This window comes from Rhinoderma darwinii, chromosome 4 (assembly GCF_050947455.1).
Source record: "Rhinoderma darwinii isolate aRhiDar2 chromosome 4, aRhiDar2.hap1, whole genome shotgun sequence".
Classification (NCBI taxonomy): Eukaryota; Metazoa; Chordata; class Amphibia; order Anura; family Rhinodermatidae; genus Rhinoderma; species Rhinoderma darwinii.
Window position 1 is genome coordinate 388,109,390 of NC_134690.1, and position 18,922 is coordinate 388,128,311.

An 18,922-nucleotide genomic window follows, 5' to 3' on the forward strand; every position below is an offset into this window, starting at 1 on the left:
CAGTGGCACATTTTCCAATCCTGGTTAACCCCATTAGCGTGAATTTAGACACTGAGGAATTGCTGCTGATTTTCAATGCAGATTGCACACTGAAAATCTGCAGCAATTTACAGTATAAAACATGTGAAATTGAGCGCATGCTGCAGATTTTCATTGAAATTTGCAGTGGAAAATATCTGCCACGTCTGGCCTTACCCTTAAAGAGCATTCCTGCCAACTGAGTGCATCCTCTTGGACCATAAGGCTGAGTTCACACAGGGTGGATACACCGCGCAAAAGCATGCAGCGTATCCGCCCTGTGCGCGGCAGGGAATTCAGGGCAAAAAAACGCAACAAATTGTGGAGCAGTTTTTTGCCCGGAATGTCCGCTGCGAAAAACTGCAGCACTTAGCCGGCCTGCTGGGACGTCATCCCAGGAGGCCAGCCCTCTGATGTTACCCGGGCCGCCATCCTGGGATGTTTCATCCCATGTGACCGCCGCTACAACCTGTGATTAGCTGCAGCTGCCACATGGGATGAAATCCGAGGAGGTCGGCCTGGAGGAAGAAACACAGACTCCTGGGTAAGTATAAGACTATTTTATTTTTTTTAGTTGCATTTTTTGCGGCAGAATCGCTGTGAACCCGCAGCAAAAAAAGGTAACAACTTCTATTTGTTGCTGGTTTTACCTCCCCATTAAATTAAATGGGGAAAACCCGCAACTAATAAGCAGAATTTACGCAAATACAATTTACATGCTGCGGAATAAAATTCTTCAACGCAGGTCATTTTCTGAACGTTTTTTTCCGCTCAGTATTTATGCAGCGTGTGGGTGAGATTTGTTTTATCTCATCTATTTTGCTGCTACTGTATTTGCTGTGGATTTTCCGCAACAAATTCCGTTGCGGAAAATCCGCATTATTTACACAAAGTGTGAACTGACCCTAAGGGTCAGCGATCCCGCCGTAAAAAACACAACTCAGAAATAAAAAAATATATTAAACTTACCTAGGAGTCTGTGTTTCATCCTCCTGGGATGACGCTTCATCCCATGTGTCCGCCGGTGCAGCCAATCACAAGCTGCAGCGGTCCCCTGGGATGAGACGTCATCCCAGGAGGCCGGCTGGCTAAGTGCTGCAGTTTTTCGTAGCAGACATTTCGGGCATGTTATTACGCAGTGTATCTGCCCCGTGTGAACTCGGTCACACCGGGCTACAAAGTCTCAATGTGGCCTCAGACGCACAACACACTGATTTAACTCATTTCTAACCCCCTTGAAGATCATTGTGTTGATTTATCTGTATGATGCATTGTTTTTTTTTCCTGGGACTAGTTGCATCATCTTAGACACATTTTTGTGCTGCTTAAATGTTCGCATGTGAATTTATACTTCGGCTGAATCCTCGGAAAAAGATCTGAGATATGTATGTAGTTTCTGGTTTTGTGGTCTATACTGAATAAAGTTAATTTAATGTAATAATTGCATGTTGTAATGCTATTTTTTTTTTTTCTTTAGCTCTCTAAAAATATTTTTTATTATTTTTAGGGGACTACGTTTGATCTCTCTTTTTTCCCAATTATGATGTCAAAGCCGCCGATTGCTTTGCTGGGTTTCCATTTCTTTGACGACACTATGATCAGTCTTCAATGCATTGTCTGAAGGGTTAATATGGCCAGGATAGAGTATTCTGTCAAAGCTACCCATACACTTACAATAGATGTCAGCCGACAGCTATTCCTCCTAGATCCCCCCATATACATGCACACTTAACTCGGCCGAACGTGCTTGTGTTTCCCATGGGGAGAGGGAAAAAGCTTCTGTCAGACCCCTATGAAAGCGGCTTATCTCCCATGGGAACAAAGAATTGGGCACGTCAAAAAGGACAACCCCATACACATACCATAGTCGGACGGTCCTTTCAAATAGGCGGGTTCTAATGTGCACGGGCACCCTAGCTTATTATGTGCGAATTCAGTCCTGCTCGCAATGTACATGTATGTTCAAATTCCGGAAGGGGTAAGGCCAGGATCACACGCACAGTTTTGATGCAGTTTTTTTTTTTTACCCAAACACAGGAGTGGACACAAAGAATAGGAGATGCATGTCTTTATATCTTTCCTTCCTTTTGGATCCACTTCCGGCGCCGGCTCAAAAATACAGAGCCAAAAACTTCATCAAAACGGTGTGATCCAGGCCTTAAAGGAAAGATGAAATGTACACAAAAATAAAACACTTATTCACTATAAGGGCGTTCCAATAATGGCGATACGTCAGATACATCTAGCAGAGTAGATAGATGACACAAGCTACTTAATATAGAAACACAAAGCAATAGCTAAGATAAAAATGTTTTATGAAAGTAGCTGGTAAAACTGATAAAACACGACTGTTCTCGTCTAGACAATCCCTAGAAAGGTAGATAGATAGATAGATAGATAGATAGATAGATAGATAGATAGATAGATAGATAGATAGATAGATAGATAGATAGATAGGAGATAGATAGATAGATAGATAGAGAGATAGATATTAGATAGATAGATAGATAGATAGATAGATAGATAGATAGATAGATAGATAGATAGATAGATAGATAGATAGATAGATAGATATGAGATAGATAGATAGATAGATAGATAGATAGATAGATAGATAGATAGAGAGATAGATATTAGATAGATAGATAGATAGATAGATAGATAGATAGATAGATAGATAGAGAGATAGATAGATAGATAGATAGATATTAGATAGATAGATAGATAGATAGATAGATAGATAGATAGATAGATAGATAGATAGATAGATAGATAATGAGATAGATAGATAGATAGATAGATAGATAGATAGATAGATAGATAGATAGATAGATAGATAGAGAGATAGATATTAGATAGATAGATAGATAGATAGAGAGATAGATAGATAGATAGATAGATATTAGATAGATAGATAGATAGATAGATAGATAGATAGATAGATAGATAGATAATGAGATAGATAGATAGATAGATAGATAGATAGATAGATAGATAATGAGATAGATAGATAGATATAAATAAAATTTAGTTAAAAGCAAAGAAAGACGAAGGAATGACAGCGACTGTTGCTTGTACGATGTTTTTTGGTTTTTTTACTAATCCCATTCATTATAATGTAACATCTGGTCACTATGGGAAATTATAGCTTTGGACTATGGAGACGTACCAGACTCCGTGTGCCGTATGTTTGGAGCTCTTCTCTCCTAGAAGCATCACTAGGAAAGTACTCTATAACACGGCATCTGATGAAATCCGGGAGGAAAAACCTTCATTTGTGCACACAGAGGTAAAGACCCCATATACACCTTTGGTTGCCCAATTATGACGCAATACAAAACAGAGCCATAATATGGCCATGTCCATGAGGCCTCAGGCTGGGCATAGACAAAAAGTTTTGATTTTTGTATTCATCCGTAAGGGAAGATTCTGATATGGTCATCCTAAGCAATTGCAGATCTCCCATGGACTGTTAAGGACTACTTCACCTTCCCGTATTACAGCTCCATACCACCTGAGTTGTACGGAAACATAACGTGGCGCCCATAAAAGTGTATGAACCCATATTGTACCTCTATATGATCCGATTTCTATAATATGCTTCATCTAATGCCGTATGTACATGGATACTCTCCTCTAGAAGCATTATGAATTTCTACATACGCAATAGTTGATGCACATGTGTGCTATAGAGGTGCAACGTAGCGTTAGATCACATTAAACGTCCCATGGGTATTTCTGTACTTGCTGCTACATGTATCTAGATGGTGATAATCCAGATAGGAAAATCAAGTGGTTGCTAGACAACCTGAACAGGTTCACCCTGCACAGTATACTAAGAAGGAACGATCCCCGCCTGACTGAACGATCAAAACACGCTTTAATAATTATTAAAAATAAAATTCGGCTCGGAAGTCAAATTTCCCTTTCATGCGGAGATCAGAGTCAGAGGATAGAGATGAGAGACAAAAAGCTGCCGCTGGTACCCTGTCCGCCTCTAGTCAACACTCCCTCCCGTTAATCCGATCGCTCTATGCGTTTTTGTACTGTATTGTATGTTTTACTGGTGCATCTACACTGATCACCAATAACAAATATATTATTAATATGCCGGCAACACTATTGACGTGCTGTGTGTATGACCGGCGTCCCAAACCGCACTGATGCCTGGCCATAGATGAGCCCGGTACGACCAGGGGGTTTCACAATCTAAGTCCGGCTGCAGGGACAAGTAACCGATCCGGCCAAAGCGTCTATGGTTACTTGGAGATCATAAGGCGACATGTGAAATCTACTACACGGTGGAGCATCTACCCATATTACGGATGAATAAGGCGTCTATTATAATTAAAGGGGTTGTCCGGACAGAGGATAGGGCATCAGTATATGATCAGTGAGGGTCCGACACCCAGACCAATCAGCTCTTCCCGGCTGCCTCTGGGTACCAGATGTCCGCTATGCCGTGTACAGAGCCATCTGCTTCCAACACCGGCCACTGCATAACGTCCGATGCCCGGAGGGAGGCAAAACAGCTGATCAGTGCAGGGTCCTGGTGTCGGACCCCCACCGATCATATACTGATGACCGACCCTTCAGATAGATCATCAGTATGAATGACCACCCCATGCCTGAACAAATTGAAGATATATTCAACTAATTAATTTTTGGGGTTTTTTTTAATAATGTTTTTATTGAACATTTTGTTTTTGTTTTTTAAACAGAGGATAAAAGAAGAAAAAAAGGAGGAGGGGAAGAGATAAGGTAGGGAGGGGACACATGATAAATCAGGCTATGCATAAAATAAGTCGTTTTATACAGCCACCATGTGATATATATATATATTTTCATACACATGTGGGTGCGCTCCGATGCACACTGCGTTCATTGAATGCTCACATAGGGTTGTGAACAGGGCTGTGTATGCCCCTCAATCACAGGACCCATCACACAATCCAAAAACATATACGTCTTAGTGCTATTAGGTGATCAGTGTCCCCGAGGATGGACCCGTAAAACCTAGAATAGGGCGATAGGACGAACAAATCCAGTGATGAGACAAAACCGGTCTTGGTCTAGGCAGAGCGTGTAGTCTAGACGGACAGGATACCAGCTGCAGCTTGCAGGGCTCTCACCTCTTTTTTAAATTACACCCTTTGCCCCCTTCAATGTCTCAACCCACATTTTGATTATGCGTCCTCTTTATGTTCACTGCAAAGATGCCCAGACACACCTGAGAGGGCAGGTTTTTGCAGATGGATAGTACCATTTGAAGCAGTAGGGGGCAGTGTCCCATTTACAGCCAGTACAGAACCATTTTTCAAATTAAAGGTAGTAGAAGTCTTTGAGGTGAAATCCACTTTTCCAGCAAATTCCCAGCAGTCTTCTAGGCCTCTCCTGAAGCCTGCACTTGCTTTGATTTTCCACGCAGCAGTTAGACATGGGCACCACCCTTCCACTTATAACTATCAAATTATCACAGACAAGCATCTGGTCGCCATGTTTTGTTAATGGCCGGCAGCCTTCAGATGAGGGGTGTGGTGTAATTTGTCCAAAAAAGTCCTTGTCGGTACTGGCTTAGGACATTTTTCCATTGTAAAAAAGGAACGCACTTTAAAAAGTCTTGGACATTTTTGAACAATGTGGGGGACGTTGGAACGGGCCGCAAAATTTGGAGAAGGTCCTATTCCTGTGTGTGTTTGCAGCTTGGCCTCGCCTGAGACGTGAAAATCTAGGAAACTGATTTGGAGGACACACTGATCGCAAAAATGGACAACGGATCCGCTGTTTGCGGTCAAAAATCCACACAGTAGTGTGCATGAGGCCTAAGGCGCCATGCACACGACCGTATTTTCATTGGTCCGTAAATACGGATCCATAGTCATCCGCAAATACGGTCCGTAATGCATCCGTATATACGGATTTGCAAAAAGAAAACCACAATGATGTGCAACATCTGCAAACCTGGCGTCGCCTAGCAACACTTCCGTAATTACAGAAGTGCCCAGAGAATTCCATGGGGAGTCCGTGCCGTAATTGCGGACAAAAAATACGCACGTTGCACGGACTTATATCCCGTTTGTCTGAATAAGCCCTTAGAGATCATTTGAGAAATGGAAAATAGATATTCCAACTCTGCAGGACCATCAGGTGGAGGAATTGGTTGCCACTTGGAAATGCACTGTGATTAGGGCCAGGCACCAGCTGATACAGGCTACGTGGCTGCGAAGAGTCCATTTGACTCCAGTAAAATTGGTCCAGATATGAAAGACTCACTAGCGATACTTGTATTAGAAGTTATGGGGGACGGGGTACCCGAATTCATATCATCTGGGAGTGTCCAGTTATCAGATCCTACTGGTCTGCAGTACACGAATTGTTAAATACTAAGCAGGGTTTTCCTGGGTGTGCTCTCCAGAGAATAGTCTTTTTGGCCTTATTTAAACGAACGTGTAAAACGTCCGTGGGACGGCTGTTGAAACAGCGGCCGACTCACGGACCTATGTATTTCAATGTGGCCATTGACACAGCCGTTGTTTCAATGGACCGTGTGAAGGGTCCGTGCGAAAATAGGACGGCCGTTCTTTTCACGCATCTCTCCATAGACTCTCAACTATGGGGATGCAAGACATCGCGTCCCGCAGCGCGGAGCACGAATACACCTCAGACGTGAAAAACTGCAGTTTTTCATGTCAGATATGTGCAACGCTCGTGTGAATCGGGCCTTATAAGAGAGCTTCTCCCCCCCAGCAAACTTCTGTATAGACCCTTCATGCCCTATGCCAGAAAAACTATCCTCCTAAATTGGAAACTTATTAGGGTATGTGCACACGGCTTGGCAAAATATGGAGCGGTTTTCAGGCGAAAACAGCTCCTGATTTTCAGACCTTTTTATAGCAACTCGCATTTTTCGCGGCGTATTTTACGGACGTTATTGGAGCTGTTTTTCAATGGAGTCAATGAAAAACGTCCCAAGAAGTGACATGCACTTCTTTCTCGCGGGCATCTTTTTACGCGCCGTATTTTGACAAACACGTAAAATTACACCTCGTGGGAACAGAACACCCTAAAACCCATTGAAAGCAATGGGCAGATGTTTGTAGGCGTATTAGGGGCGTTTTTTCAGGCGAAAATCGCCCGAATTACGTCTGAAAACAGTGCGTGTGAACATATCCTTAGGCCTCATGCACACGACCGTAGCCATGTGCACGGCCATGATTTTCGGGCCGGCCACAAAGTGTCACCCACGAGCCGGCCGCAAATCGTGGGCCGTGCCCATTATTTCCTATGAGCCTGGACTGCAGAACACGGCCGTAATAAGACATGTCCGTTCTTTCTGCGGTCCAGGCTTCTGGAAACCACGGTCGTGTGCATGGGCCCATAGAAATTAACGGGGCCGCAATTCTCTTGTGGATTTTCAGGGAAATTGCGGCCTCAAAAGCACGTTCGTGTGCATGGGGCCTTAAGAAACTATTTCTGTCCCATCGGGTGAAGCTTATTACTGGTGATCGGTCTATGCATAACTCTACTAGAGGGCCGTCAGACCGGTTTCATCAAATTTGGGATCCATAGCTCAATGCACAAACAGCCAGAGCACCGCTACCTGTGTAATTGCTCTATACAGGTGTGAATGAGAACCAGTAGGAAACTGACTGCCCATTACTCGTCAAGCAAAGCGCTTATCTGCCATCCTGTTCAGCCGCATTTGCTTAGATATGTTCTTGTAACACGTTTCCTACTAGGTGCAGGATGAACGCTTTCTTCATTGCAAAAAAAAAAGCGGAGTTGACCGCAAAAACATCACCTTTTATAAACGTGTCCCGATACGTGAATGAGGTCGAGACGCTTTTCACAAGTGTCTGAGTAGCTTATTTGTTTTTGCTATAATGCAGTGGAAGATCCCACTACCAAGATATCGATATGAACTCCTCTTGTGACTTTATTAGATTTGCATCGTTTGTTGGATCTCACATATGTTGTTTTATCACACACTAGAGCAGAAACAGACAAACAAGTACCGTGCAAGTCAATACAAGCTCCCCATGTTTAATTAGTCCTGAAAAACTGCAAGTACAAAGTGTCATGGGCTTTAATGACTACGAAGACCTGCAAGAATGTAATAAAAGCACCACACAGTCTGTAGGCAAGTGACACAGTAAAGGGATTGCCGCTACATGTAACATATTGCATAAATATGCTATACAAAATAACAGGCAAACACAAAACTGGCAAGACAACATTCCCCAAACAGCTCACGGTATGCAAGGCAAGGACTACCAACATTTGTGGTCGACCAAGCCATGTACAAGGTTGCTTCCGGCAAATACTACGAAGAAGAAATTTTGTTCCATTCAAGTAATTTATAAAATGATGTGTCCAAAAGGACTGTAAAAAGACATTTTTTTACAAATAGAAGAACTACAGAAAAGGTTTTCATTCAATACACAAATGTCCTGACAACACATGATTATTACATTCATGAAAGGTAGTCTCAAAGCAGACCTGTCACCCGCAGGCGGTGGTGCCCGCCATATTTGTATAAATCACGGACTTCATCATTTATCATTTTTGTCCAGTAGCCCCCCAAATATGTTTGGACATTGCCAACCAACAGGAATTGGATGACACTGATGCGTTGTATTCCAATGGCGAACAGCATTGTCACCCACGAGGGTTGGTCACTGGCACATATTGGGGCACCACTGGCACATCCGTGAGTCCACAAAATGTATGCGTCCAAAGAGTGCAGGTGGCAGGTCCCCTTTAAAGTTGCTTTGGCGATATGAATTAACCCCCCATAGTCCACATTTCTGCGTGCAATAGCAGTTTGGTCTTGGAAAGAGCGTTGTAACTGCACGGAAGTGCTTAGCACCAACTGCCTGTCTGAGAACATGGCTGACGCGTGATCTTTACAGGATTGAGTACCGTGACAGACCCCAGCACTGGCGTGCCAACGAAAAAAAACAAAACAGATTAGAACTTTAAAACACATAAAAACGATAGAAGTGCAATATAACTTGATCGGTATTTCGCATAAATACGTGCACTCAAGGCTTCCATGGGAGATGCTTACATTATTATTTTATTTTTTTTAGCAGTTGAAGTGCATTATGCGTCAGTTTGTTTCTGAGGCTACAGGAGAAGCGATCCATGCAAATTTGTTGCCATGTGTATAAACTACTGACTGGAGTCGACTACAAGACATTGCAACAAATATAAAAAGTGCTGTATAAAGTTAAAGAGGCCTGTTTTAGTAAATAGTTTTTCATGAGGAATACAAGTATTTTGTAACATTTTCTTAGACCTCTCTGTTGTGCTGTTCCTCCTGGAAGTATGAATAAATTGACAATGGGTGTTACCATTCCCCTTGTCAATACATTCTGAGACGGTTAGTATCGTCAGATTGGGTAAACACATGCTCCATTGACCAGGGGAATGGTAGGAACCACATGTCAATTTATTCATACACTTCCAGGAGGAACAACAGAGGAATGGCGCAATGCAGAGGTCTAAGAAAAGACATTCCAAAATAGGTTTTTCATGAGGAATACAAGTATTTACTAAAATAGATCTGTGAAGAGAGCGGACAGAGCCTCTGTAATGCTATGATCATCCCCTGATTTATAGCTTCAATCATTTTATAATCGGTATGTGATGTTGAGAAACTTTGTTTTACAGTTTATATAACATAGATGTACTCTACTTGTGCTTCATATTGTTAACGATAATCTATGACCAGCTTTATACACCGTTCAGAATCCTACTGGTTGCCTCTGCGCTCTGCTCTCACATCTCTCAACAGCCCCTGCTGGTTCAAAGTCTGCAGACAGCTGTGGCGCATACTCAGAGATGTCGCTTACCTATACCGTGGAGTGGCTCATGTAAACACTAAATCTTTGAATGCTACACAGCAGAGAATCAAAAGCTATCTCAGACCCTTTTGGAGAACAAGCAGCAACCAGCACAATTCAGAATGCATACGGACATGAAGTTACTCAAGATCAGTTCACAATAAATACAGCAAAGAGTTTGCAAAGTTATCCAACATGACCGATGTAAAGCGCTCAGAAAACGAAGCTACACCTCACACAACTTTTCAAGCATCTCCGGCCGAGTGTCGATGTGAATGCCGTCAACCTCTGAAGATTCTCTCTTCAATAGCAATGGAAACTTGGAATAAAGTAAAACAAGGACTAAAAGAAAAAAAAAAAAAAAAGAAAAAAAAAAGAGAGGAGTAGTCCACACAACATTACAGTCTCCGTCCTATAGCGATCTGCGGAACTATGACAATATCTTGGGCAAAAGCGTTAAAATAAAACCTGTAACAATGGAAACGTTGTGGAACATCTACATAATCAAACAATAGGCAACTTTTTTTTCGTTGTGAATTCTGAACATAAACCATCCCGCCTCTAGGTCTAGTCATTATCATGGATATTGCCAAACTGCAAGTTCGGGAGATGAGTGAGTTGGGAAGCAGTTTCCCTTTTTGTATCTTCCCCACAGTTACAGCCGTGAGTCCTCAAAACCCGCGAGTCGGCTCAGACAGCGGAGTCCATGTCTATCTTCAGTTCATGAACAGGCTTCTCAGAAGCATTAGTTCTCTTGGTGTTATGCTCAGGAGATTCACTTATCATCCCTAAGGTTGCTGATCCACAGCTGGTCTTCCTCGCCGAGATCGTTTTCTCCGAGTTCCCGCAGCACTGCTTGGGGGCGCACTGAGTTCTGCAGGAAAGTTCACAGAGGGATATTCTAGATCCAGATTCAACATTGGAAAATTCTGGTTGAATAGTGGTAGCATGGATTCCTTCATCATGGAAGAAGTCTTTAATACGCTTCGCTACCTCCATATAAGCGGTGGGATCTTGGCATTTTATGTGAGCTGTAGCAATGATCCGGCTTTCGGCTAGCTGCCAAACGTGCAGTTCGTGGACAGCCTCGACCCCTTCGATATTTCTGAGCTTCTGTTTCAAGGAGGAAATGTCAATTTGTTTGGGGACTGTTTGCAGGAGGATGAGAGCAGACTCTTTGAGGAGTGGGTAGGTTGTATACAGCAATATACACACCATGATGACACATAATGCAGGATCTAGGTATAACACCCAGCAAGGTCCCGCCATCTTGATTGCAGATTCTTCTGCGCTGTCATTCAGGGCAACGGAGGTATGATTGACTTCTGGATGATCATCGCAGTGGTCATGAACACAAGGGTTGATGCACTTTTCACCAGCTGGGCACGGGTTAAAAACAAAATAAAAGATGACAGCATTCACCACCACAATGACAGAGCCTAACGCATCACCGAGAACATGGAGGAACACTCCACGCATGTTGAGCTGAGCACCGTCCTCATGGATTTCTGACACATGGTTCTGTACAGCGTTGCCATTCAATCGGTGTTCTACTACAATATCTGCCAAATTATCTGTCAAGAGAAGAGAGATCGTTATTGGCCAAACTTCCAAATTCCATCAGTAACTAAAACACAAAATGCTAAAAAATACAAAAAGCTAACCACATGCTTAAAGGGGCTTTTCAACAAAACGTATGTACCCCCTATACACAGGATAGGGGGATACATGTGTGATCACTGCACTGGGACCTCCAGCAATGAGAGGAAAGGGGTTCCCAAAAGTCTGCTGAAGTTTTCAAGAGAATGAAGTGCTTGTGCGCATGCTCGACCCGCGCTCCATTCATTGCTATGGAGATGCCAGAGACAGCGGTCTCAGAAGTGCCACAGAAAGTAATTGAGCGCTGGCCGAGCATGCGCGCCACCGCTCCATTCTCAGAGTATTTCTGGGTACTTTTGGTCCCCCATTGTTATCATCGATGGGGATCCCACCGGTCGGACATATATCCCCTATCCTGTGGATAAGAGATACATGTGCTTTGTAGGAAAATCCCTTTGAAGAGGACAGGTCTACTTTAGTAAATAACTGTATTTTCTAAGAAATAAAAATTCTGGAACATCTTTCAGGCTGGGTTCACACGACCTATTTTCAGACGTAAACGAGGCGTATTATGCCTCGATTTACGCCTGAAAATACGGCTCCAATACGTCGGCAAACATCTGCCCATTCATTTGAATGGGTTTGCCGACGTACTGTGCCGACGACCTGTCATTTACGCGTCGTCGTTTGACAGCTGTCAAAAGACGATGCATAAAATTACAGCCTCGTCAAAAGAAGTGCAGGACACTTCTTGGGACGTTTTTGGAGCCGTTTTCTCATAGACTATTGAAAACAGCTCCAAAAACGGCGCGAAAAACGTGAGTTGCTCAAAAAACGTCTGAAAATCAGGTGCGGTTTTCCCTTGAAAACAGCTCCGTATTTTCAGACGTTTTTGGCTCAGCGTGTGAACATACCCTTACTTAGAACTCTGCGTTGTGCTGTTCCTCTGTTATTCCTCCTAGAAATCTAGTAAATTTGTATAAGAGGCGTGTCCCTACACAGTCTCACTCTGTCAGCACTGATTGGACATGGTCAGTCTGTGTAGTGACACCCCGCCCAACTAGTAACACCCAGTTGTCAATTTCTAAATTGCTAGGAGGAATAACAGGAATGGTACAACGCAAAGATCTAAGAAAAGATGTTCCAGAATAGCTATCTCATGTAGAATACAATTATTTACTAAAACAGACATGTCCTCTAAGATTTATACCATGAAGTCGAGAACAGTTAGGCGGAGTTTACACGTCGCATATTTTGGTGCGTATTTGATGCATATCTCACCCTTTTGAAATCGCAAAGGGTAAAATTCTTAAAGGCTATGTACACCTTTGAAAACTTTTTTTTTTTTTAATAAAAAGTATCGATTAGTGTTATTGGTACATCTTTCTAACTACATTTTATTAAAAATAATTTTTACTTTTTGAGATATAGCTGCTCTTTACAGGATACAAAGCAGCTGTATCTAACGCTGAGACCTGTATCCATCAGGTAGCGGCACTGTCTGGTTCCGAGAGGTTATCGATCACATAAGTTCATAACAGGTGGATCGTGACCCGCTGTCACTGAACTGGAATTCCCTGCGGCCGCCAGGGCAGATACGCGGTGTACCTTTATGCAGCAAATCCGCCCTGTGTGATCTTACCCCATGCATGAGCAGGCATAGAAATGGGTTTTTTCCAAATAAATGTGGCCTAAAGGACATCTGAGCTCACACCCACTTTTTTCCATCACTTTCCAAATTTGGCGAGGGACGAGAAAAAACTGCAAATGTCCACATGCCTTAAGAGGTTGCCTTATCAGGAATTTAAGAAATTCCCTAATATTTTTTCTGAAAATTATCTTGACCTGATCCTTACACGTATAAACTAGGACTTTTTCACAGGCCTCTTTCCACAGAACGTAATATTTTCTACAATCTGCATTCCTCAACTTGCGGCGCGGTTCACCACAAAATGCTAAGAGAAATACAAACCAGGAACGTTTCATGAGACGGAGCGTGACCAATTAATTAAATAGAACATCCTTGGCAGTGAAACAGGCTTTGCCCTAGAAAACGCTGCCATGAAAGTGGTATATAAAAAAAAAAAATAAAAAAATATTCAGGGCTGACGCACCCCCCTCCTCGCTGGCATTCTGATAGATTACCCAAACAGGTTCAGAAAGAGCTGCGGGCAAAAGAAAATTAGAAAGAAAGAAAAAACACCTTTTTTTAGTAGAGGGCTTGATTCACACCATGTGAGCTGTTTTTTTTTTTTTTTAAATATACATAGTTCTGCTTTGAGTCGTGTTTTTTTTAAATATCCTTGAAAGGTGCAGCAAAGAGACGAGGTGTGAATTGTGCCGTAATAAACGTTCAACATAATGAAAAGCAAACAGTCCCCCATCACCACTAGTTGCAGTACCCAGACCGAAGACCGTTCCAGCCATTGTACGGGGTAATAGCCCATCATAGGCCACATCTTCCTATGGCCGCGTTGTCGAGATTTTACTAAAATAGTTTCTATGGGGTACGTATAGGACGCAAATGTTGGATATAAAAAGAGATATTGTTTTGCTTTTTATTGAAACGGGGCACTGCCTGCCAAAAAGATCCACATGACCGAGCTGCAGAGGGGTGTGAACCACTTGTCAAAAGTCCCAAGGGCGGGCCGTACCTGTGACGCCACCGCCCTCGTCGATTAGGAGGCGGGCTATAACTGTGACACCACCGCCCTCGTGTATTAGGAGGCGGGCCGTACCTGTGACGCCACCGGCCTCGTGGATTAGGAGGCGGGCCGTACCTGTGACGCCACCGCCCTCGTGGATTAGGAGGCGGGCCGTACCTGTGACGCCACCGCCCTCGTGTATTAGGAGGCGGGCCGTACCTGTGACGCCACCGCCCTCGTGTATTAGGAGGCGGGCCGTACCTGTGACGCCACCGCCCTCGTGTATTAGGAGGGCGGGCCGTACCTGTGACGCCACCGCCCTCGTGTATTAGGAGGGCGGGCCGTACCTGTGACCCCACCGCCCTCGTGTATTAGGAGGGCGGGCCGTACCTGTGACCCCACCGCCCTCGTGTATTAGGAGGGCGGGCCGTACCTGTGACCCCCACCGCCCTCGTGTATTAGGAGGGCGGGCCGTACCTGTGACCCCCACCGCCCTCGTGTATTAGGAGGGCTGGCCGTACCTGTGACCCCACCGCCCTCGTGTATTAGGAGGGCGGGCCGTACCTGTGACCCCACCGCCCTCGTGTATTAGGAGGGCGGGCCGTACCTGTGACCCCACCGCCCTCGTGTATTAGGAGGGCGGGCCGTACCTGTGACCCCACCGCCCTCGTGTATTAGGAGGGCGGGCCGTACCTGTGACCCCACCGCCCTCGTGTATTAGGAGAGCGGGCCGTACCTGTGACCCCACCGCCCTCGTGTATTAGGAGGGCGGGCCGTACCTGTGACCCCACCGCCCTCGTGTATTAGGAGGGCGGGCCGTACCTGTGACCCCACCGCCCTCGTGTATTAGGAGGGCGGGCCGTACCTGTGACCCCACCGCCCTCGTGTATTAGGAGGGCGGGCCGTACCTGTGACCCCACCGCCCTCGTGTATTAGGAGGGCGGGCCGTACCTGTGACCCCACCGCCCTCGTGTATTAGGAGGGCGGGCCGTACCTGTGACCCCACCGCCCTCGTGTATTAGGAGGGCGGGCCGTACCTGTGACCCCACCGCCCTCGTGTATTAGAATGGCGGGCCGTACCTGTGACACCACCGCCCTCGTGTATTAGGAGGGCAGACTGAACCCATCAGAATACACCTACTGTATTACAAGGGTGGGCTATACCCATCAGTAGCCCATTGCACACACATATCCTGACAGACCCCATACCACATTTATTAGTAGGACAGGCAGTATACTGGAGGGGTGGGCAGTGCTCAACAGAAACCACATCCACACATGGCACACACACTGGCACTAATGTCACCCCCTGGCACAGGTAAAAGCATATAAATTGATATAATGCCTTCTTGTATGATGACCACATAAATCAACCATAGTCTACTATATTATAATGGGATATGATGTCATCAGACTGTCCTGAGGTCATTAGATACTGTAATATTATACAGATGACCTGTATAGTGTATATATGTCACCTATAATCCAGGTCACATCATTATTATATACACTACTGATAATATCTCATCCACATGCTGTATAATGTCCTACATATTATACAATTAGACAGATGTGATATAATACACTAGTTTGACTATATACACACACACTTTTTACATACATAAAATAGTTTGAGGTCTATAATATTAAGTGCAGGTGATATATATTTCATGACAGTATATTAATACATTATATGACATCACATTATAGGTACTTGGGTTTTACGTGACCCATATGTCGATGGTTTTAGAGGTCATGTAGCCTATATTAGGGTATATAACATCATATTACAGTATACACTGTGACGTCATACTCTATAGGATATTACACCGGCTCTATAGATGTGACAGGATGACACATAATCCATATACTGTATAGTGGTCTTTACGTAAAAGCACTTATGACGTCATAGTACCTATAGATTACATATGTTGCTGTTCTCACCGTGTTTCCCGGGAACCACGTCCACCCCGGGCCCATTGGAGCCGGCACAGTTCTCCACCAGGTTATTGGTCTCCTCCCTGTCAAGGACGGCCCCATCTCCTGTCGATCTCTCCCGGCGACTCTTCTTGGCTCCGTGTGAGTGTCCATGTCCGGAGCCTCCGCCGTGTGAGTGGCCATGACCGGCCCCGGCGCTATCCCGGAACATACACAGCCCGATGAGATTGATGAGCAGTCCACCGAAGCCGACCCCTATAACAACCAGCGGCTGCTCGATGGCCCGCGGCTCGGTGAATCGCTCGACGGCCTCCAGTATGATGGTGAAACACAAGGCGGTGAGGAAGATCGCGTTCACCAGAGCTCCCATCACCCCGGCCCGGATCCAGCCAAATGTGTTCTTGTCGGTCGAGTGGGTCTTCTGAGCAAATCGCACGGCGATCAGGCCGACCATCAGAGCGATGACATCGGACAACATGTGGAAAGAGTCGGAAAGCATGGCTAGGGAGCCGGTGATCCGGCTCACCACCACCTCCGCCACGAAAAAGATGAAGGTGAGGCCCAGCATACATAGCAGCCGCACACGGTTAGACTCCCACATCTTGAATGCTAACCGAGCCGAATACACGGTCCAAAGGTCGGCGAGGGGACGGGGCCCGGCGGCTGATGAAGGAGGAGGCCGCGACGGATCACGGCCGGGGGGAAAGCTGAGCACAGTGACCGGAGCCCGACAGCGGCGGCGGCTTCTCCCTCACTGGGCATCTCTGACGTCCGGAGCAGGGAAATAATACAAACTTTTGCACCCGAAACCGTCTTTTCCACACGGAGCAGAGATGAAGAGGCCCCGCCCTGCTCAACGCCTGCCTGGGATTGGCTGAGCCTGGGACGCGATGTGGTACATAGCGACAGCCGCCATTACATAGGCTCAGGGGGTGAGGTGATTATAAGGACCAGCGATGAGTGCACAGCTAGCACCCTGCTGTCCCTTATAGCCCACCCTACAATACTGTATATAATACGTTCATCATATAGTGCATATTCGCTGTGCTTAATTACGCAGTCCCCTCCATCTTCTGTAGAGCTGTTGCCCGTAGCAACCAATCAGATTTCAGCTCTCATTTTTGTGAGGCAGTTTGGAAAATGAAAGAAGTGATCTGATTGGTTGCTTTGAACCATTGTACCTTTCCTATATCTAAACTACATAATGAAGGTTTTATGCATTGAATATGGCCTCATTCACACCAGCAAATCTCATATTCCATAGTACGAGATACGGAGCTAATGTAAAGCAATGCATCTAGTCACGTTTTTATGTCTTTGTAAGTGTTCAGCATGTATTCTCTCCATAAAGGACAATGGCGCCCCAAAAAATATGACCACTTATTTTCATAGGTCTTTATGCCCATATTTCTAACTGGGCCATGGAAAAAAATATGGATGAAAGAAGGCTGACAGAACATGGAGCTTAAAGGGGTTGTCCATTTATACAAACCCCCCCCCCCCCACACAACTCATCACCGATCCCAAGCTGTCCATAGTCACATCATGTGACCATGACAGCCAATCACAATAGGCCATAGTGACGGCAGCCAACCATGAACGTCATGCAATCATAAACTACAGTATGATGGAGGCTCATATGAGGAGACCGGATCAGAATTTCATGTCTATCGCCGTCTTCCCATCCTCTGACCCGTTCTGTGCTGCGGTGCCATGGGGGTCTAAGCCGTCCCTTTTTTTTTTTTTGTGATAAAATGGAAGGATCAGTTCATCACAATGGGCAGATTTATCAATGTATATATGACAGTTTCCAACATGGCTCTATTTTTAGCCATATTCATCAACAGGGCATCCGACATGGTGATAAATCTGGGTCGTGCTGGACTTCTTTTATAAACACTTGATATCTCCGTGCCGATCCTCGGCCTGATAGTCAGTGTGACAAGCTGACGTGACTACGTCGTCAGTGGTGTAATCTCACCAGTCGTCCGAGGTGCCACAATTTTTGGGACAAAACAATTTGAAATGACAGGCTAAAGCCCCTGAACAGCCATTTGAGGCAGCCAGTGGGAATTATCTGTTTCACCGGTGCTCTATTTCTACACTGGTGTTGATACGCTGCATAAACTGCACTACTAAAGTGTAGCGGTAAAATGGAAGTCACGACGCAAGTGTGAACATAGCTTTAGCTAAAAACAGGATTGGACTAAAAAACAAACTGAGATTAAGGCTAGATTCATACGAGCGTTGTGCATCTCGGACGTGAAAAACGTTAGTTTTTCTCCTCCGAGGTGCATCCGAGCTGTACGCTGCGGGTCGCGTTATCACGCATCCCCCATAGACTAGAATCTATGGAGGGATGCGTGAAGCGCAAAAAAAATAGGACATGTCCTATTTTCTCATGGACCCTTCACACGGTTCGTTAAAACAACGGCCGTGTGTATGGCCCCATTATGAATTACATAGGTCCGTGTGACAGCCGTTGTTTTAACGTCCGTCACGCGGCTGTATAACACGTTCGTGTGAATAAGGCCTTAGTCTTGTTTTGGGCAAAATGCAAATGGAGGGAACACAGATCACAATAGCCCTTTCATGTACATAAACACACAATGGAAGAAGTGAATATACCACAGTGCCCCCATAACAGATGAGAAGACGGAGGAGCTCTTCTGTTCTCTATCATTGAGCAGAGCACTTGGCATACCGGAGCGCTGATGTCTAATCATCATCCTGAGGATGGCACCTGCACCATATTGAATTTGCCTTCCACTGGGCACAACATATCCTGCTGCTAGTTGGGCATCACTGGTATAGATGCCGCATGGGAGACATCTTGGAGAACGGAGAGAGAGATGGTTGGGCTGTAGGCCAATG

General features: G+C 45.0%; 1 protein-coding gene across 1 annotated transcript; it reads right to left on the reverse strand.

Annotated features, from left to right (window-relative positions):
• Nucleotides 1-8,035: 8,035 nt before the first annotated feature.
• SLC30A1 (solute carrier family 30 member 1) lies at nt 8,036-17,138 on the reverse strand. Its single transcript, XM_075863288.1, has 2 exons — nt 16,055-17,138; nt 8,036-11,440 (listed from the first exon to the last, which is right to left on the reverse strand). The coding sequence occupies exons 1-2, from the start codon at nt 16,647-16,649 to the stop codon at nt 10,557-10,559; spliced, it is 1,479 nt and encodes a 492-aa protein (XP_075719403.1). The 5' UTR covers nt 16,650-17,138; the 3' UTR covers nt 8,036-10,556.
• Between the last annotated feature and the right edge of the window lie 1,784 nt (nt 17,139-18,922).

Excerpts from the sequence above, each read along its gene's own strand:
- SLC30A1 (XM_075863288.1), bottom strand. The coding sequence starts at position 16,649 with ATGTGGGAGTCTAACCGTGTGCGGCTGCTATGTATGCTGGGCCTCACC. Across the intron at positions 11,441-16,054 it reads CGTGGTTCCCGGGAAACACG|ATAATTTGGCAGATATTGTA; the intron begins GTGAGAACAGCA and ends TTCTCTTGACAG.